At 39.9% G+C, this 22,978-nt stretch overlaps 1 protein-coding gene across 4 annotated transcripts in view; it reads right to left on the minus strand.

Annotated features, from left to right (window-relative positions):
• LOC126183197 (cullin-5) overlaps positions 1–14,124 on the minus strand; it is a 253,481-nt gene extending 239,357 nt beyond the window's left edge. The window contains exons 1-3 of one of the 4 annotated variants that reach the window (XM_049924956.1): positions 13,996–14,124; positions 12,549–12,758; positions 7,796–7,978 (exon numbers count right to left, since the gene is read on the minus strand). In XM_049924956.1, coding sequence (XP_049780913.1) covers positions 7,796–7,978; positions 12,549–12,758; positions 13,996–14,004 — 402 coding nt within the window. In that variant the 5' untranslated portion in view covers positions 14,005–14,124. Of the gene's footprint in view, positions 1–7,795; positions 7,979–12,548; positions 12,759–13,302; positions 13,940–13,995 lie in introns of those variants that run through there. The other 3 variants (XM_049924955.1, XM_049924954.1, XM_049924957.1) reach the window with 3 other exon arrangements.
• Positions 14,125–22,978: the final 8,854 nt, after the last annotated feature.

Here is a 22,978-nt window from a genome sequence, read left to right on the forward strand (position 1 = left end):
CAGTGTAAGGAGGCCTCCCGTATTGCCATCTGCAGAATAATTTAGTTGTCCAGTGTGGAATGGTAGCATCTAAACTGTACATGGAGCAGCTCAGGCGACTTCGGGAATCGAGCAGACAGATGAGGTGATGACTGACCCTGCATTCAAGAGTCTTACCCACAAAACTGGTAAGGGCTACACTCTGGTCCATGTAGGGGTGCTATGGCCCTCGTATGATTTCCACAATGGAATTAATATTGTCTCCTTCCAAGTTGTGAGGCACTGTCCATCAAACTAGATCTGATTGAAACAAGAGGGGAGCTGTCCTGTTGCTTCAGGGCACAGATGACGGAGCTTGGCATAATGAATCTCATCACATCCTGGAGCAGTGTCTCTGGCTGCAGAAAGAACAGATTCCAGTTTCCACAAAGGGAATGGAAGGTTGTAGGTTTCCTCATTATGCGAGAAGAAATGGAGCTTCCTCATCTCCAAGGTTCTACAGAACATCTGAAATACAGGAGTTTGTCTCGATGATGCAGTGACTAAGAAGTGTTCATCTAAAACATGAGCTATGTCTTTAGGAGAGTCCACCAAGAACCCATTTCTTGAAAGTCATAAGGGGGTGTGGACTGCCTTTGCCTGAAATATGCCTTATTGATTCTACATCTACATCTACATCCATACTCCGCAAGCCGAACTTTCACAGTGGAAGTGGACCAATTAATGAAAGTCATAAATTCCTTCCAGCAATCCCCCTCCCGTTCTTTTATGACTTGCCTCGCATATGCTCTCATAGATCTGAAGGCATGAAGGTTTTCTGTAGTTGAATGGCGTCTGAAGTTCCGTAGAGCTGTTGTCTGGCTCAGATTGCGAATCGACAGTCATCGTTCCACCAAGGTACAGGTCATTGTCTGAGGTGGTTGCTACATGGGGATGGACTCTGCGGCAGCCCATTGGATCTCGCAAGTGAAAAGGGGCACCATCTCCAGTGCACAATCCTTTTGTGCCAAAATAGCCTATTGACTGTACCAATTTTCCCTCTGAATCATCCATCTTCGTGGTCTCCTATCAACCACCATCCGAGTCAGCAGACGGATCCACACTGGGAAGTGGTCACAAGAATGTAAATCTGTAGTCACTTCCCACTGAACTGGGTCTGCAATAGCTGGGGAGCAAAAACGAAGGTCAATGGCTGAATAAGATACCGGAGCTGTGGAAAAGTATGTCGTCTTAACCAAGTTCAGAAGGCAGATATTCTCAGAATGGACAAGCTGGTCGATAATTCGACCCCTGGAGCAAGAGACAGCCGAGCCCCACAGCACATTGTGTGCAAGAGACTGTATTAGCTAAACAGCCATTCACCTCATCAGCACATAGTGCACTTTGAGGCTGCGTGTACCTTCCTTGCAGTCCAGGCAGTGAAGCCAAGGCCCCCATTCTCCATAACACACAACATTCCACTGCCGCATCACACAGTGGTTGCTGAAGCATTTCTGAAGGTTACGGTAACAGAGGACTGATGCTGCTTATGAGTTCCCAGCTCAGGTATCGGGGGGTCGCCAACCCCCTACCCAGAAAACGAATGCCGAGTCCTTGGGGGGCTGAGAGCTCTAGTGAATACTCTGCATCCATTGAGCAGGGAGTGTATTTCACTATACCTTGCCTGAATGTAGACAAAACCAGTTCATCTGTCGACCACAGAGGCACTGGCGTACACCACTTCAGAACCCAGAAATGCATGAAGGTGGGGAAAAACTGTGGGGTCAATCAAGTCCTTCGGTCAAAAGGATAGGTCAAGGTCAGGACAGATCCAAGGATGGGTTACACGCCATGCAGTCACTCTCTGACAGGAAGTGACAGTGGGGGCAGTTGGTGTTTGGAGCAGACACACTGTACCTGAACTGCCATTGTGAATCCAGTCTTGTGCTGCTGTTGAGTGAGGTGGACCTCCAAACCAGGAAAAAGGACATGGTAGTTTGAATGTTCAGGGTAGCAGCAAATGTATATCACACTGTTGAACAGCAATTGTTGGAGCCTGATCTGTAGTGGAGGCACCCCAACCTCAAGGTAAGCTGTTCACAGGCCTGGTCTGAAAAGCACCTGTCAGAAGTCAGACCCCACAATGGTGTATCGGGTACTGCATTCGTAAGGCCGAAAGCGGTGCTGAGCCATATGCCACACACCCATAGACAAGAAAGGGCACAATAAGAATTTTGTAATGCCGCAAAAGTGTAGAGCAGTCTGTGCTCCAGATAGACTTCGTTTACCATGGCAAAGCCACATCAAGCAGGCATCGAAGATCAGTCCCAGGAAGTGGTAAGACTCCACCACATAGAGCATCTGGTCATTGAGGAAGATGCTTGTTTGGTTGGAGGTGCGTAAAAAGCAACAAGTTTATCAGTCCCTCCATCTAAGAGAGGTGTATCTAGAGGTAGAGACGTAAACCGAGATTGTTTTCTGATCTAGTCAGGAGATTCATAACAGTAAAAGCGAGAAGGCTAAAAATGTACTGGAAATCTTTTGTATCATCAATAATAAAAGCAAGAGGAGAGAAACAGCAAAGTCAGCAGGTGGGTGTCCCCGGGGCTTTGCATGTCACAGAAATGGTCCCACCTATATCTGTCCCATTGCGCATCCATTACAATCAAGAATACCCACTATTCAACAGTGTATGACACCTAGAATAGAAAATTACATGTGGCAGAAAGGATGCAAACCAAATCTAGAAGTGATTAAAACAAAGTAAAAGAGGAATGAAACAGTAGCCTGGTCAAGGAGGTAGGGTCGGGGAACCCCCAAATCTAGCATACAGTGGGAGATGTCCCATCCCCAACCACCCTGCCCGTGCTTGAGAGCAAGATTAATATCTTCTAAGTAAGAATAAAAACCACTGTTAAAGAGAAAACTGAGAACCAGTTCAACTCTCCATGAATCATATGCCCTGCCTAATGTAAAACTGTGTGTCAAAATCTTATGCTTGAAAATTGTTTAAATGTCAAAATTGCGATGATAAAATTATAACAGCTGAAAGTAAGATGACAAGTTCTAAAAATTATCAGCGGCAATGAGTCCAGAAGTCCGTACTTAGCATGGAGGGCCAAAAGTAGGGGGCAGTCCACCAAGATATGAGTTACTGTCTGTAAGACCCCACAACCACAAGATGGGGGTTGCTCATCAAACCCCCCCCCCCCCCCCCCCGCCTGCCAGCCACACACACACACACACACACACACACACACACACACACACACACACACACACAATAGGGTGGCTACCATGTTGGGTTTTGGGTCCAGAGAGGAAGGGTGCACAGATAGAAAAGCACTAATGCTGAGATGTACACCACATCAGGCAGCCTTCTGCACACAATTGGCACTTCTGTAAAATTTGGAGAAGGAATGAGTGGTCCAACCCAGCAATGGGGACCATGCAGTGCAGGATGAAAAGTTGTATAAAGTGCCAGAAGTGGAAAGTGGAGAGAGAGAGAGAGAGAGAGAGAGAGAATCCAAGATCATAAACCAAACCTAGCACAAATTCACAAAATAGATGTGACGTGCTTGGGGTGGAGAGGACAAAAGATTTTGGTGTCTCCAGTAATCCACCGAGGACAGTGGGACTGCAGCTGGACAAGAAGTAGTTGAATAATGATAACTGAAACCAACAGCTGTATTGTAATCCAACATCACTTATTCCAACACACTACCAGTTTCAATGACAGAGAGTTGTTTCCAAGCCCCTGTATACAGAAACATACATAACACGGCAGTAAAGTAAGAGTACAGACAACAAAAATCACAGTTTGTGACTAGAAAGGGGATAAGTCACATCATAAAATTACATCATAAAAATATACTGCCATTATCTATACAAAACAAAATTCAGCAACTAATTTAGAATGCTTAATTTTTTTCTTTTCTCTGTTTTATATATTTTTTACTTTTTGTGTTTTAATCCACTAGTCACATATTCCAATGACATAATGTACCCGACGAACCCACACATACAACAAATTGCACCAGCAAAGGAATTGGAAGTAGCATGTATCCCTAACCATAAAACCTACGAGTATGGGATGGACCAATAACAAACAAATGAAACAAAGCAAAAACACAATACCACATGGCTGGAGTAAGCAAACAACAAAAACTTAATGAACAAACGTTCATTGGACCAGTAAACCCACCAAAATAATGATATATACTCTAATTAGCTCTAATACACAAACAATGTAAAACACGGTCTAAAACCTCGTATACAATTAGTGTTGAAGTCACGAAACACGGCGCACACATGCAGTGGCCTGTTATTTTTGGATGCTTCTGGGTTTGTGGTAGTATTGCGAGTCTGTCACAAAGTGCTAAGTTGTGGGTAGTTCCTTGAGCCAGGTGGTGTCACTTTGCCTTCTGAATGTACTTTTGTTTTATTGCTTTGGTTGATTATGTGGATGTCACTTATTACTTTGTATGTACTCAAATGTTTCATTAGTCTGTGGTTTAAACATGTACATATGTTTCCTCTGAATTGCCGTTCCCAGTGTGAATATGTATTCAGTTTTCTAAAGTTTTTATGTTTTTAAGGTTTATGTGGTGCTTGTCTAAAACTGCTCATTTTGGTGACTGACACATGTTGTGGTTATTTCCAAGTGGCTACTGAGGTCATTTGTAGTTTATGGTTACTGGGTGTGTCACTACCAAGTTTCCCGGTGTGTAGTATTGGAATGGTTGTTTGAAACACTCGGTCTCTATATTTAACGACCACTTCCTATTTTTAAGGTGTGCAAGTATGTCACTTGTTTGCTCTTTTACTACTTTGTACGTGCTTGTGCGGTGTTCAGTTGTGACTTTGTTGCAGTTGATGTTATGCTATATAATGGTCAACTTCAACTGCAACTTTTATTTTTGTTTTAAATGTATGGTTGAGTCTGATTCATTGGTAACTGGGAGTGGGTTCAGTGTTGATTTTTCTCTGGTCGAAGTGCCTTTTGGGTGCACTATTTGGTTTTTCACTGGTGTTCTGCTATCATAGTGTAATTTAGGTGTGCAAAATTTGAATTATGCATTTTGTCTAATATTACTTCGTGCAGACTGCAAGTGGGTATGGGAGGGATGGCAACACATTTTTCTTGGTTTGCAAGGCCATATAAGGATGTGCTCAGTGTTTGTCACATTTGTGTTAAGTTATTATCTGGGTTCCCTTTCTTACAGAATCTCTGGAGTTCACTTTCTTGCTCTTTTATGTTAATACACACATGTTCTTGGCTGTATTCTGCTGGATTTCCATGTGGACATTTCTAAGTTCATGGTCCTGTATGTGCATGTTATACATATGCAGTTTTTAGTTTTACTCTTGACTACTACGTTACTTTATAGGATATTTTTACATATAAATACAGCATTTGCCACATGAGCTGTTCTTCAGCAACTGTTTGTCGACACATCTCGCGTACGTTACTTTTAACCCTGTGGGCACATGGAATCAGTAAAAATATTGGTGACTTGTTTCATTGTTACTTTGGAGGGTCTTTTACTCAAATAAGTTACATATTTGCTACACTAGTGTGGTCGTGTACCTTAAGGATCTAACTGGATTGCTGTATAGCAATAGCAATGTCAATGGAGCATGTGTTTATAGTTTTTTGTGAGTCCAATGCTAATTGTAAACTAGATCTGTGTTTTACATTGCTTATGTATTAGAGCTCATTAAAGTATATATTATTATTGCGGTTGGTTTGCATTATCCAACAAAAATTTGTCCATTAGTTTTTGTTGCATTTGTTTACTCCAGCCATTTGGTATTATGTTTTGGTTTGTTTCTTTCTTTTATTCTGGGTACATCCCATATTTGTTGGTGTTACAGTTAGGAATATATGTAAATTCAATTGCTTTACTGGTCTAATTCATTGTGCACATGGGTCCCTTTGGGTAAATTACATCACTGGATTTTAAAAAATTATATTAAAAATAAAATAATAAAAAACAGAAAAGAAAATAATTAAGCAATATAAGTTAGCTTCAGAATTTTGTTCTGTATGGATAATGATTGCGTATTTTTAATTACATAATTTTATGATGTTATTTATCCCCATTTTAGTCACAAACTGTGATTTTCGTTGTCTGTACTCCATACTTTATAATACTGCTATTTATGTTTCCATATACAGGGACCTGAAGGTGACACTTTTGCGTGTTGAAATTGGTAGTGGGTTTTGAATAAACAATGCTGGATTACAATATAGTTGTCTGGTTGAATTATCATTCTTCAAGGATTATGGTGATGGTGGCTAACGTTGGGCACTATAATCCAATTAAAATTAGTTGATAGTTGACATTGCATGCATTGTATCTGGTTTCCTCCAAACAGTGTGCTCAACAGCATGCCCGAACCATCCACCATTGCCAAACTGCCTCGGCAATTAGTTCACTTCAAATTTTTTGTCCCGCTTTCTTTCTTGCCCTCCAAATCCTGAGTCTGACCCTTTTATTTCATATTTCATGACACATGACAACCACAACAAACAGGTGTGCGTACACACACACACACACACACACACACACACACACACACACACACACACACACACACACACACACACACACAATGCGGCACTAACCAAACACTACTGAATCCTGCACGAGGTACAATTCACTGTCATTTGTACATTTGTTATAATAACTGAGATTGCTTGCTTTAGATAAACTTCACACAACACCGCATGAAGCCAAATTTTTGAAGGCTGTCTTTGCAGTGTAAAGGCACAGCATAGTGGTTAGCACATAAACATGATTTGTAGAAGGTTGAAGGTTTGAATATTGTAAAATGCAGTGAATTTCTATTATTTTCTAAATCTAATCAAAAGAGTTTAATTATCATTTTTATTCAATTAATTGGCTTACATGTAACTTTTTATTTATTTATAATACTTTGCCATATCATTTTCATAATTGTATTGACTTTTTATTTGCTCTTATTTTTTCATTCTTTCTTTAATTTGGAATCGGCTTGTGTTGCTACAATCTGCTCATCAGTTAGTAATGCAATATCTTGTGTAGTAAGTATGCAGATAGTACAGGTTAGCAATTACAGTGAGAAATTACAGGTTGTTTTTACCCCTAAACCGAAATTTTGCTCCAGAAGATGACTGCAAACAAATATATTACGAAATTTTTCTGCTTCAAGTTTGCTTGTACAGACTAGCATTAAATGCCACGACTAAGCGACTAATTTTAGTTCTGCTGTAGACTGGTTATCATCGTTTTCTCTGATAAATTGCACATTTAATGTAGATTGTGTAGTTACTGCCATTTGAGCCATGAGAGCAAATTTGAAAGATGTATGCAGTCGTTATTGGCTGCTGTCTCGCCCCACTTAGTTTTCATTTTTAATTTCCCCCTTCACACACTACTGTTAAATTAGCTATTACGTGGTCAGTTGTTATCTGCACTCATTATTTACACAGCTGATAATTTTTTAACCAGTTCTTACATATCTACAAAAATATTTTGAGCTTTAGCTGTGTGAGGGTGGCATATTTACTTAATATTTCTGTGTTAGTAGTAACTTCATTTTTTTACTGTTTTTAACTTTTATTTGCACAATAAAAGCATTAGGATGCAAACTGATGACTGCACGTAAGCTTACACTTGATCATCGAAATTTCACCAGTCAAAGATGAACCTACTTCACGGTGAAGTAATCTAAGATGAATGTTCATATAATGCAAATTTTTGAATCACCTTGATCTGAAGTAATTTTATGTGTTAATCAGGTCAAACTGCTTTATTCAACTCCGCAAATGCGACAGAATATGAATTCTTACCTTCCTCACAATACTCTCATCTGCTGTTGACTTTTTTTGGCCTGATGAACTTGCCTTTCCAGCTAAAGCAGTCTCAAGTTGTCTGAAGGGAGTTGGTAAATAATTGCATTGTGTGAAAAACTTCCTCCACTCAGCAATATATGCTTTCAACAGGGCCTGATCCTCCTGGTGTGCCAGTACTCTCTGGAAAAGAATTAAATACATTTAGAATACATTCTGGAAACATCACCCAGGCTGTGGCTAAGCCATGTCTCCGCAATATCCTTTCTTTCAGGAGTGCTAGTTCTGCAAGGTTTGCAGGAGAGCTTCTGTTAAGTTTGGAAGGTAGGAGACAAGGTACTCGCAGAAGTAAAGCTGTGAGGACGGGGCGTGAGTCGTGCTTGGGTAGCTCAGTCGGTAGAGCACTTGCCCGTGAAAGGCAAAGGTCCCTAGTTCGAGTCTCGGTCTGGCACACAGTTTTAATCTGCCAGGAAGTGTCATATCAGTGCACACTCCGCTGCAGAGTGAAAATCTCATACTGAATGCATTCTTTTATCTCCTCAACCTTCTGGAAAAACTGCACTTTGCAGCACTAGTTTTAGAGCTGAAGATGATTTGTGTACCAGATGAAAACCAATAATCACTGTTAATGTAGAGTAATGAAATTTTGGGAATACATTTGTCTAGGTAACATTGCAAGGTCACAGGTTAATAGTGTAAGCATGGGATAAGGCACTGCAAATGTGAAATGCTGGTACATTAATAACTGGTGTACCCAACAGACAGTTAAATGTAAACAACACACATTGTGTTATACAAGTGCCATATATCAGTTTATGGTAGGGAGTTCCAGCAATTGGTCGGTCAACACACGGATGGTTAATACTGTTTATTGACGAGGTTGGAGTTGTCGTCTGATGATGTCCCACGTGTGCTCAACTGGAGACAGATATGGTGATCAAGCAGGTGGAGGTAACATGTCGACACACTGTAAAGCGTGCTGGGTTACGACAGCAGCCTGTGGGTGAGTGTCATGCTGTTTAAAAGCACCCCCTGGAATGTTGTTCACGACGGCAACATAACAGGTCGAATCACCAGATTGACACGCAATTTTGTAGTCGAGCTGCACGGGATAACTACAAGAGTGCTCGGGCTCTCACAAAAAATTGCACCCCAGACCATAACTCCAAGTACAGGTCCAGTACACTTAGCACGAGGACAGGTCGGCTGGAGGACTTCAACTGGCCTCTTCTTAACCGACGCACGGCCATCACTGACACCGAGGCAGAACTAGCTTTTATCAGAAATCCTTCCCCTCCAATGAGCTGTCACCTAACACGACTGAAGTCGCAAATGTACGCTACGGGGAGCCTGGCTCCGAGTTGTCCTTGAAGTAACTGATTTGTAACAGTTCATTGTGTCACTGTGGTGCCAACTGCTGGTCAAATTACTGCTGAAGATGCAGTACCATGTGCCAGAGCCATATGTCCAACACAGTGGTCTCCCCCTCTCATGACTGTAAAGAGCCAGGTCGTCTTGTGACCGTACATTCTCCTGCAGTCATGTACAGTTGCTACATTCCTGCCACATTTTTCTGCAATATCGCAGAAAGAACATCCAGCTTCTCATAGCCCTATTACGTGACCTTGTTCAAAATCAGTTATGTGTTGGTAATGGCATACTTGTCATGTTAAAGGCATTCTTGACTAACATCAATAATACACTACATCCAATCTCAAAGATGACTAACACCCATGACCATTACAGTGTGTATTTAAAGCAAACCTGATTTGCATCCTCATAGTGGCACTATTGGCACCACTATTATGCAAGTGGAATGAAATTTTAATAGACATCACCTTTCATATACAGAAACATAACATGCCTACCAACTTTTGTTTATGTTGCACAATTCCTTCTTGCTGCTTTGTTTCTCCCCCCCCCCCCCCCCCTCACCATATACCCACATCACATCTTTACAAGATGTAACAAAGTAATAAAGAAAAAACAACACAGAAGTCTTACCCCTATGGTACCCAACTGAAACGTTGTTGCAAAGTGCTGCACAGTTTTTAAAATAATGTTTAAGGATGTACTCTGTCTTTTATTCACTGTATGGATTGTCCTGCTGGCTCAAAAAAAAAAAAAACGTGCATATTGTTAACTACAAACCTCCTAAGCTAGCAAATGGACTACGAGGTCAGTGTTTAGAATTTCATTCTTCATTAAAACAGCTATACATGAAGTTCATGAATTAGTAACACATGTGGCCCTGATGGCTAACTTTTGGGCTGGAAATATTTTTTGTGCTTGAAATAAGATGACATAAAACAGTCCATGAAATCAAAGAACAAAAGTGTGCAAAGTAAACTCTTTTCAAACCGAAGAACAAAAGTGTGCAAAGTAAACTCTTTTCAAACCGAAGAACAAAAGTGTGCAAAGTAAACTCTTTTCATTGTATTGCTGATGCCATTGTGAGCAATTGTCTAATTATAAATGTACCTACATTCAGCTTCTACAGGTGGTGGTGAATAGGTGCCTCCAACAAAACTCTACCGTCTTGCTTCAGTCCCAAAAATTTTGGGTCTTCCAAGTTACTACAATATTTGTGCTACCATAATTGTACATATATTTTGTTCCTTGCATAGTGCTGGGAAAGATGAAAACATTAGCTGCTAAATATTTTATTACTGAGAATGAGAACTATTTAATCTATTATTACTTTATTTCTTTTTTTACTATATGTGACTGAACTGGAAGCTTCAACTTCATATACATAATGTGAAGCCTCTGTTTCAAAATTTGCTGGTTGCAAACAAATATGGTTTTTTTACTCTCCATAATAAGAACTGTGTCTTGCAATCTTGTTATGTAGCAATTTATCACAAACTCAAGTCATCCTGTTAGTTGTGGTGGCTGGGTGGGGGTGGGGAGGGAAAGGGGAGGGATAGTTGCATTGTGGAAGCAGACATATATTCCCTGGTGAACTGAAGAATCATCCCTGAAATTTAAGTGCAAATCTATCAAAGAACTGCACTTTGAAAATAGGTAACTAATGAACTGTACATAATTATTATGAACAAATTTCAGAATACAGGTCACAATTCAAAGTTCAAATACAACGAACTTCCTTGAGGCAGTAAAGCTTCCATAAAATCATCATAAGTTTAGAAACCATTCCTCATGCAAAACTATGCTTGCCATTTCTCGCACAATATGCTCTGAAACACGGACGAAGAACAATGAGGAGATTACTTACTTCCGGATTTCCAGAAAGTGGCACACTGCACAATGTTAATGAAGGTCTGTGCATAAGGAACATGTTGCCAGATGTGCAGGTAGCTTCAAGACTTTTTATGTAATAGAACTATGTATGTTGTCCTGGATGACTTATGGCCATCACACACAAAGGTAGTGTCACAAGTGCCCCAGGGAAGTGTGGCAGGACTGCTGTTGTTTTCAATATACATAAATGATATGACAGACAGAGTAAGCAGCAATCTCTGGCTGTTTGCTGATGATGCTGTCAGGGACAGGGAAGTGTTTCCATGTGACTAAGAGGATGAAAAACAGAATTCCTATTTTGTGTAATGAATGGTAGCTTGCACTAAATGGAAAAAAATTAAATTATTCCAAATGAGTAGGAAAACCAACCATGCAACATTCGAGTACAGTACTGGCAGTGGCCCACTTGACACAGCCATACCCATTAAATATTGAAAAGTGATATGAAATGGAACAAGCATGCAAAGTCCATATTAGACAGGTGAATGGTCAACTTCAGTTTATTAGGAGAATTTTGGGGACATGTGGTTCACCTGTAAAGGATATTGCATGTAGGATGGTAGTGCAATCTATTCTTGAGTAGTACTCAAGTGTTTGAGATCCACACCACGTCAGATTAAAGGAAGACATCAAAGCAATACAAATGCAGTCTGCTGGATTTTTTTTACCAGTAGCTTTGAACAACATGCAAGTATTATGGAGATGCTTTGGGAACTCAAATGGGAACCCATGGAGAGAAGGCAATGTTCTTTTCAAGGAACACTATTGAGGAAATTTAGAGAACTGGCATTTGATGCTGACTGCAGAACAAATCTGTTGCCTCCAATGTATGTAGCACATAAGGGCAGTGAAGATATGATATGGGCTCGTACGGAGGCATATAGATGTCATTTCTCTCACCCTATTTGAGAGCGTAACAGGAAAGGAGATGACTACTAGCAGTAAAGGGTACCCTCCGTTATGCACCGTAAAGTGGTTTGCAGAATAGTAAGATGATATGCTGTGCTTCAAGCCATTTCCATGGACTAAATACCACAGCAAATGAACTCCGGAAAGAAGTGTACAACTACAAATAGGAAAACAAAAATGTATTAGTAAAAATATACATACATTTGAAAGCAAAAAGAACCATCAATATTTTGGTGCAGATGGCGACCTTGGGTCAACCAGAAGAGAGGGCAGATCATTGAAATGTTATACCATCAATCATTAGGTCAGAGTTCAAAAATTTGAGAGAGATGCTGGTTTTTTTGTTCAATCAATTTGTAGATGGTCACTTCTTATCTGTTGATCAAGTGCTACTAGGAGGCAAATCACACAGCAACTTCAACAAGAGCAGACAGTATTGTAGTATGGAAGTTTTAAACATTTAAAGCAGTTCTTCATTAACAAATACCACTTTCCCTACCTATTGAAATTTGAATATTTCACTAGCATTATCAAAGCTACAACTTAATACCAATAATACAAAAATTTCAGTTTATCTTACCTGTTGCGCCTGTTTGATGAAATCCATGATGTCATCCTTAAGTGCATCCTTAACCTTAGGTGGCCCTTTTTCATCCCACAAGCACACCAAATGAACAGAATAGAATAGATCTTGCCACTCATTTTGTGTAACAGGTTCCTGTTGAAGGAGTTTAAGAATAATTGGCCTCATAGATGGCCATTTATCCTCAAACATCAACTGATTTCTGTCCTGAAATGACGAATCATGATTAACATCCTATCCTTTGAGGTACTTGACCTTTGCAATATGATAAATATATGTAATTTGAATGATGTGCTGCTGGTGAAAGAAAGAAATCATGACTACTTAAGAAGTTTGTGCACACACTATGCACATGTCCTGCTACATCCACAGTATACTTATGGGAGAAAAGGATACAGGATTGGAATGTAATGTGCTGTCAACAACGATGTCATTAAAGGCAAAGTCGGCATGGGAAAAGAAGGCGAAGGATAGTGGCTGTGTCCTTTTCAGAGAAATTATTCCAACATTTGCCTTAATTTTGGAAAAACACAGAAAACTTTAATCTGGATGGCTGGAAGGGGACGTCAACATTATACTTCTGCCACAGATACAGCTGGGAGTGTTTTAATATTTTAGGTTGCAGCAACACGTTTTTGAAAGCTGAACGTTCTGGTTTAACAACCGAAACAGCATAAGCTCCTGCACGGCATGTCTGATACTTGCTACTGCACATTTTTGTTACTCTATGATAACACTTTGAACAACGCACCTTCTGCAACAAGTTTTTATTGTAGAAATAGCTTTCAAGCAAAAAGTGATCTGTCATGTTTGATCCTCTCAACTTCGGTACAGTTTTCTCGAGTGCAAACAGTTCCACGCACAGGAGGACAATCAATGCGGTTAGAATACGCTTAATATGATACACACTACCAAAAACCACTTGTGCACTCTGATGCCGGGCCTGGTGAGTACATCGACGCGCAGCGCTGTCATTCGTTTTATTTGTAAATAAGTTTCGGGCGTCCAACGAAATTGACTAGCAGTATATTTATACTTGCACTTCTGTCACTTGCTGCTGACAGCTGAAGGTTACACTGCGAGCGTAAATATTCCTAACCGCAAAGCGGGTTTCATATTCTGAAGTACGGTACTGTATTTTCGATGGACCACCACAACACTTTGTATACTTCCGCGGCCAAGTCCTACTTCCAACTATAAGTTCGCCAGTTTTCCTGAACACAGATCTGGCAACTCTCCACAGTTATTAAACACGAGCTGATTCAATCACTTTAAATTTATGACATTTACGATTTCCTTCACACAAATTTCATTTCTCATACCGACTGACCGCACACACACATTCGACGCCGAAGGGCTACTTTTTTTTTAGAAATTGCTTTTTTGTTTGACACAATATTCACGACAAAAAGTAATTTACATTCTACCCGGAAAATTTTCATACCTTCAACATCACGGAGAACAAAATCTGTGTTCAGGTCATGCCGCACACGGAACCGTTGATTTTGTTGTCTAATATCATATACATCTCAGGATATAAACATGGGCGATTTGAAGCGTCGATCTATCCACGTATTACAGCGAAATACAAACATTATAAAGAGCTCAAATACATTTTAAGCAATATATTTTTAAATTATGAGAAAATTGTGCTAAATTGTAACGACTTGAGTTATAAAAATGACAGTTTTTATAGCATTTCTCAAGTTGCTTCCTATGTAATGTCATTAACAGCGTCTCATTAATCTTTAAACGATGTTTCGTTCAGGTTTTTTGTGATCAAACAATAAGAAAACTGTATACTTGATTTGCCAGCTTTATTTTCTTCATTAATTTCAAAGTTTTAAAGAAATCAATTCTTCCTATTACTGACGTACCAGCAACTCGTACATGAAGCATGTAACAGATTTTGTAACTACTTTGTTTGATTTATTTTATTTGTTTATTTATTCGACCTTCGAATATTCAACACAACGGTATGGGGCACATCATATACAAAAGATCGGATTACGCCCATTTTACACAAGCAATTTTCTGGACAAAAGGCTGCAGCGCGGAGTCAGCTATGACTTTTCCCAAGCAACCATCCGAGCATTCACTTGGGGAAACAATGGAAAATTTAAATCAGTTTACGAATAAGCTACTGATACTCTCATATTTGAAGACTGCCATGTGCGTGAGAGTTGCAAATTATTTTCAAAATCATTTTTCGTAATAACAAACGCTAAAAAAAAACGTTGTTACCGTACATTTCACTTTTCCTTCATGCAACGACCATGAGAGAAATGTCACTTGTATGCTCATGATAGATATATTAGCACGAAGGGAATACGTTTTCTTAAATTGTTTATTGAAAGCTGAATTTTGAATGTTAGTGGTGTTCGTGATAAATTCAATAACACTGCATACTTACTGTGGATATTCTACACGCTGTTACTGCCTTCATGCAATTTAAAGAACCATTCAGACATGTGAGCCACTTTGGTGCCATTCTTTATAATGCGCCGCTAACATACATAAAGGGGTTGGAAACGGCCTTTAGATCAGAGTTAAAAAATCATTTCTTGTTGCGAAGTATATATATAGTTGTTTTCTTTGATTCTGTTAACTGATATCCTATCGATGCTGCGTTTATGTTTGCGAAGAACGTTTCTGCTGTTGGCTTTCTTTTTCCTCTGTTTCAGATGCTGTGCGACATACCTCTTCTGTGAAAGGATCTGGTGATAACTTATTTATGATGGTTATAGTGTCGGGAGGTTTTATGTGCTCGGTGCTTTATAACTTTTAGCAGTAGTACAGAATGTTCTCTTGTGTTTTATTTTTTAAGGGCTGTTTTAAAGCAAAGTTTCAGGTTTTACCTACTCTATTGGTTAACTTTCGCGTTTTGTACTTTTCTGCTGTTGTGCTGTAAACTGAGACAACTTCGACAAGCAGGGAAACTTTGCCACTTTTTGAATAAGAATATCTTCCTCGTCCTACAAAGTTCCTGAACCATCGAATAGAGGTGCCAATGCTCTCACTGCACGAGGCAAGAACACGTGTTTTCTGGTAGTCTACAGCGTCTCGCCCTGCTTATGCATTCTAACGCAAGTGAAAACTATTTCTTTTGTTCAGTGCAGTACATGATTACGTCTCAGAATCACTTTTAGAAATAAAATTGTGTGACGTATATGAAGTAATAATATAGTTTGGCTGTGTTGCACCAAGAACCTTGCTAAAAATGGGAAAACTTCTCCAACCTGCTATTTTGCCTTTTTCTTACCACTTTCACGCTTTCTTTTCTTAATCGAGCATTTTTGGGTCTCTGTACAGGTCGTTAAAATGCCAAGAATCATTAGAACCAATCTCAGATCACACTGGTATCAAAAGTATGATGATACTACGCTACAGCTAGCAGTCCCTCCAGCCATTAACAAGCAAATGGTCAGTGGAAAAGCAGTAAAAGAATTCAATATTCCTCTAAGAACAACTGAAAACAAACTGAAGCGTCTCCATTTAAAGAAACAAAGGCATCAGACTGCACTGAGTAGTGTAGAAGAAGAGATCCTCGAACAAATCCTTGTGTGTGCAGATTGGGAAATGCCTCTTGACGCCCTTGTTCTACAGCTCATTATGGAAATTTTCTTGGATTTGATGGAAAACGGATTTTACAATTCAGAAATGACTTACCTGGTGATAACTAGTACCATTCTTTTGTGGAATGGCATAAACAAAGGCTTTCTTCACATATGTACCAAAACATTCCTCGTGCTAGAGCTAGCGTTAGAATAGATCAGCTTAAAGCAAGCTTTAGTCATATGAAAGACTTAATAGAAGGAATTCTTACATCCCACATATTATACTATTACGATACAAATTTGATTGATGATCCAAGGTAAAAAAATGTTATTTCGTAGGGCATACAAGTATCCAGAAAGAGTTATAAATTCTACCAAGCAAGTGTTTCTTGCATGTTTGCAGCTTCGGTGTCAGGTGAACTGCTTTCTCCTTTCGGAACTTATCGTTCAAAGCAGTTATGGGACACATGGATTTTAGGACTGAAAGGAACAAAATATGACAATGCAAAAAGTGGATGGCTTGATGTTCTACATTTTGGAAAGTGGTTTTTCCTTGTTGCTGTGCTGTGGACAAAAAACTGTCTGGCCCCCAAATGTTTAACAAGTGATAATCTTAGTTACCATGTGAATGTAAATGTTATCAAGGCAAGCAGAACTCACAACATTCGCTTTGTGTTCTTGCCCCCAGCATCCACTCATCTGTTTGACCTCTCGATGTTTCAGTCTTTGCTTCCTGTAAAAGGAAATGGAGAGCCATACTAACAGGTTATAAGATGAGAAAATCATCTAGTTCCAAAGCACTCAATAAAAGTGTATTTACCTGACAGTTGGCAAAAAGTTCTCATTGCTCTTAATGAAGGAGACAAAATGAAATTGAAAATCATATCAGGGCTCAAGAAATGCGGCATTGTGCCACTAAACCCTGAAGAAGTTCACTCTAGAATCTCCGATGCGGAGATTCACTCAAGAATTACCTTCAAGCCTGACATAGAAATAATGGCCAGAGTCCACAGAAGAGGAGAAGAAGGAGAATTGATGTGGCACCGTGGGAAGTTGTTGATTAATCACACTTGATGAACCACTAATCTCTTCTGAGTATCTCTGTAAAGAAACAAACTGAGGAGACTAGTAGAAGGAAGAACACTCAGAAGAATAGCCATCACAGCAGCGATGAATCTGACTGTGCTTTTTCTTTACATGACACATCTGAACCTGAACAACATGCGGAACCTACCGAAGAATTATGTAATCAAGAATTAGCTGATCCTGTTGATCTCGCTTTTTGTTGTGAAGAGGATTGTAATACAGCCATTCGTGAACACAATAAAATTAATGCCAGATTGGTCCAGGATCTTACAAAACTAAAGCTTGGAATGTTTGTTGTTGTAAAATTCCTGACAAAAAAAATTATCAAGCATTTTGTTGGTAAACCTGAATTTCTACGGAGTTGGTAGTTCGAGATGTACCTGCATACGACATGCAGGAGGGAAAGATTTTACTTCTCAGAAGTGCTGAATGAAGCATCCCTGAATGTGAAAGACATTGTGTACATAATTAGTAATAGTAGTAGTAGTAGTACTAGTAGTAGTAGCTTCATTCATCTGTAGATCTCTTTTTGCAAGGATGCTGGACATGTCAAAGTATTTACAAGTTTAGACCAATTTAAAATAAGCTAATTGGTATACACATACATTTACAGACTTCCAGTTAGAGACAATCCATCAGGTTTACTCCTGGTATACAATACTTTTTTTACAAATAACTTATTAAATAATGTAATGCCACACTGTTCACTCACATCTTACTATCAGTCACTGCACACACTATACACACATTGTTTTGCATCCCTTCACTCACTACACACACAAACACACACACACACACACACACACACACACCAGTGATCTCTGGGCCATTTTCTGTACCATAACGTCCCATTTGCTATCCTGAAAAACTGAGTCAGCTTCCCTCTATTACGAGTGAGGTGTTGAGCTCAGAAAGAGGAACAGGTGTTACTGTTGTGCTATGCATAGCTTGGGGGTAAGTATTTACAGAAAAGGAGAAAAGAATGAAAAAAACATACTGTGAAGGTGTTATGTGGACTTTTGGATGTTTTATAATCATTATTATTATTTATTTGTATACCTTTTTTTTTACCAAACCCCTACTCTGTTTTATCTAATCAATCCTACAAATGTATAAAGTGTATTGCATAACAGGTAATTTTAGCTGCCTTTTTAAATAAGTGTATTTTTGTAATTTCTTTAATCTCTTTTGGTAATTTATTGCACAGTTTTCTTCCTTGGTAGAAAATGCTGTTTTGAGTTTTACGTTTAATTTTTTCTTGATAAATGTAAGTTGAGTCTAGCTCTTGTTCCACGGTCATGGCTAGAGCTGTTTGTGCCATAATTATCAATATTATTTTTTATGTGTACAACTGACTGGTAAATGTATTCAAATGGTGCAGTTAAAATCCCCAATGTTTTGAACAGATCTTTACAATGAGCTCGACTAGTATTGTTGGTTTTTATTTTTATGGCTCTTTTCTGGGGTTTGAAAATTGTGTTCATATTTTGTGCGTTTGTTCCCCAAAACAGACTGCCATAGCTGAGAATTGAGTGTACATTTGAATAGTATGTAACTAAAAGACATTGCATGTTACACACTGATGATAGGATTCTAAGGGCATAACATTCTGATGACATTCTGTTTGCAAGTACCTTTGTGTGTTCACACCACTCCAACTGAGAATCAATACTCATTCCTAAAAATTTTGCATTTGTTACACAGTCTATAGAGGTGCCATCTATATTTAATTTAACATTGTCATTTTCCCTCTTCAAACTGAAATCCATGGCATTAGTTTTCTTTATGTTCAATGTCACTTTATAACTTATTGACCAATCATAAACTTCCTTGAGAGTTTCATTTGCTTCCTCTCCAAGGAGTTATCCTGTTTTCTCAGTGACTATAATATTGCTGTCATCAGCAAGTTTGGAGAATTTTTTCACCATGAGTAACACTACTGGGAAAGTCATTGATGTATATCAGGAATAGTATTGGTACTAATATGCTACCTTGTGGAACCCCTATATTAATGTATTTTGGTTCTGATAAGTGTTTTACTAGGTGTTTAGATATATTTGAAGTATGTGTTATCTCTACTCTCTGTACCCTATCTGCTAGGTATGATCGAAACGAGTCATTAGCTAATGCTCTTATTCCTAATACTTCTAATTTATTTAATAGACTCTTGTGGTCGACTGTATCAAACGCCTTAGAAAGATCCAAAAATATGCTTGTGAAACACTCATCTTTATCAAGATCATCAAGTACAACTTTTGTAAATCCTACTATGGGTGACTCCATATACACTCCTGGAAATTGAAATAAGAACACCGTGAATTCATTGTCCCAGGAAGGGGAAACTTTATTGACACATTCCTGGGGTCAGATACATCACATGATCACACTGACAGAACCACAGGTACATAAAAACAGGCAACAGAGCATGCACAATGTCGGCACTAGTACAGTGTATATCCACCTTTCGCAGCAATGCAGGCTGCTATTCTCCCATGGAGACGATCGTAGAGATGCTAGATGTAGTCCTGTGGAACGGCTTGCCATGCCATTTCCACTTGGCGCCTCAGTTGGACCAGCGTTCGTGCTGGACGTGCAGACCGCGTGAGACGACGCTTCATCCAGTCCCAAACATGCTCAATGGGGGACAGATCCGGAGATCTTGCTGGCCAGGGTAGTTGACTTACACCTTCTACAGCACGTTGGGTGGCACGGGATACATGCGGACGTGCATTGTCCTGTTGGAACAGCAAGTTCCCTTGCCGGTCTAGGAATGGTAGAACGATGGGTTCGATGACGGTTTGGATGTACCGTGCACTATTCAGTGTCCCCTCGACGATCACCAGTGGTGTATGGCCAGTGTAGGAGATCGCTCCCCACACCATGATGCCGGGTGTTGGCCCTGTATGCCTCGGTCGTATGCAGTCCTGATTGTGGCGCTCACCTGCACGGCGCCAAACACGCATACGACCATCATTGGAACCAAGGCAGAAGCGACTCTCATCGCTGAAGACGACACGTCTCCATTCGTCCCTCCATTCACGCCTGTCGCGACACCACTGGACGCGGGCTGCACGATGTTGGGGCGTGAGCGGAAGACGGCCTAACGGTGTGCGGGACTGTAGCCCAGCTTCATGGAGACGGTTGCGAATGGTCCTCGCCGATACCCCAGGAGCAACAGTGTCCCTAATTTGCTGGGAAGTGGCGGTGCGGTCCCCTACGGCACTGCGTAGGATCCTACGGTCTTGGCGTGCATCCGTGCGTCGTTGCGGTCCGGTCCCAGGTCGACGGGCACGTGCACCTTCCGCCGACCACTGGCGACAACATCGATGTACTGTGGAGACCTCACGCCCCACGTGTTGAGCAATTCGGCGGTACGTCCACCCGGCCTACCGCATGCCCACTATACGCCCTCGCTCAAAGTCCGTCAACTGCACATACGGTTCACGTCCACGCTGTCGCGGCATGCTACCAGTGTTAAAGACTGCGATGGAGCTCCGTATGCCACGGCAAACTGGCTGACACTGACGGCGGCGGTGCACAAATGCTGCGCAGCTAGCGCCATTCGACGGCCAACACCGCGGTTCCTGGTGTGTCCGCTGTGCCGTGCGTGTGATCATTGCTTGTACAGCCCTCTCGCAGTGTCCGGAGCAAGTATGGTGGGTCTGACACACCGGTGTCAATGTGTTCTTTTTTCCATTTCCAGGAGTGTATTTGCCACTTCGGAAACCAAACTGTGATTCGCTTAAAATATTGTATTTATTCAGCTAATTCATTAATCTTTCTTTCATAATTGCTCCTATTATTTTTTAGAATGGTGACAGCAGGGAAATGGGCCAGTAATTTTCTATTTCTTCTGCATTACCTCTCTTAAGCAAGAGTACAACTGTTACCTGTTTTAACTGCTCTGGAAATGTGCCTGATGTGAAGGATTCATTTATTATATTTGTTAAGGGGCCTTGTATAATCTGTATGCATTGTTTTAGTACACACATTGGTACTTCAGCTAAGCCTACTGACTTTTATTTTTTCGTTTTTGAACAGTTTTATTGACATTGACTTCATTCTGTGTGGTTGGTAGTAACGTCATTGTATTTAGTGCAACATTATTTACAGGTGTTATATTTGTTTTGGGATATTTTTGCTGTAACTTCACTGCAATACTTGAGAAATGCTCATTTACATAGTTTGGTAAATGTTGTGGATCATTTATTACCTTCTCCCCCTCCTTTAGCACGATACGTTTGCTTCTCCCTGTTTCCTTTTTTATAACATCCCAGACTGCTTTGCTTTGATTCTCTGCATTATATATTATTTTGTCATTAAATGGCTTTTTTTGCAGCAATCAACACCTTCCTATAGATCTTGTTGTATCTATGATAGAAATTTAAGAATTCTGGATCACTGTGACTCTTTTTCATGGAACTGAGGTATTTAAGTGTTTGGGAGGACTCCTTAATACCTGCTGTTATCATCTGTTTTTGTGTGATGTTGATACTGACATGCATAATTTTGGAAATACCTTTTCAAAGTTCAATTTAAATAATATAGAGAATTTAGAGAATTTCTTATTCACATTGGTTTCCTTATACATTTCATCCTACCTTTGTTTTGCTAGTTCTTTTGAAAAAACTTTTATTTTGATTTTTGATAGCTGTCATTTGTAGGCTTGTACTGTAGGGAATGATTCAATGCCTGATTTTACTGTTGTTATTTGACAGAGATGGTCTGATAGTTTGAGATCTTTTACAGCTACATCATATTTTTCCCTGTCCATATTTGTGGCTACATGGTCTATTACTGATGAAGTCATTGTAGTAACCCTTGTTGCACTATTGACCGATAGGGATACGTCAAAACTTTGAAGGATATTTATGAGGGTGCTGCTGGATTCATTTATTATATTAGTGTTTATGTTAATGTCCCCACACAGAATTATGCTGACTTTTGTACTTGGAACTTTATCTAGAACTTCTGTTAATTTATTGAAAAAAGTGTCCACACTACCACTGGGATATCTATACACACAAAATGATTAATTTCTGAGTGATATCAAGCCCTGTAAATTCAATAGCTGATATTTCAAAGCGTTTGTCTTCACTTACTGTACTGAGGTCATGTCTTAATTTGAACTGAGTTCCTTTTCTGATATGAATGCACGATCCTCCACCACCTGAAGCAGTTCTGCAGTAAGAGTATGCCATTTTATACAATGATAATACTACATGTTGGATTTCTGTGTCTCTACACCGGTGCTCAGTAACACAAACTACTGTGCAGTTCAAAGATTGGAGCTCAACTTCTAATAGTTGTATTTTGTTTTTTATTCATTGCATGTTTTGGTGGAGGACTGTTAAGCCTGTGAAATCCCCCATGTTACTCTTTCCAATGGTTTGTTTTTCTTTGTGACATCTGGTATCTGTGATATTTGAAGTGTAAAAATCTGTCTTGTGATTGCTTGTTTCAGTATTTTCTACACTGCTGGAGATACTCTTTAGGCAGGGGAACCTGTTGTCTGGAATTATCCAAAATAAGACCTACTTCTCCTACCCATGACAACAGGTATTTGGCCATGTGTGGCCCAAGATCCACCCCCTACACTTTCATTAATCAGCTGTACCAATCTTCCCTTCCCAGTACTGTTTAGGTGTAGGCCATGCCTAGTGAAACCCCATCTGTAGATAATCCTGACAGTCACCAGAGAAACATGAGCAAAGTTGGATGCCCTCAGAGCCATCCCTAACCCATCCCTAACCCCACACTAATTCGCCTCACAGCTCCATCAAG

The sequence above is a fragment of the Schistocerca cancellata genome, chromosome 4, assembly GCF_023864275.1.
Source record: "Schistocerca cancellata isolate TAMUIC-IGC-003103 chromosome 4, iqSchCanc2.1, whole genome shotgun sequence".
NCBI lineage: Eukaryota > Metazoa > Arthropoda > Insecta > Orthoptera > Acrididae > Schistocerca > Schistocerca cancellata.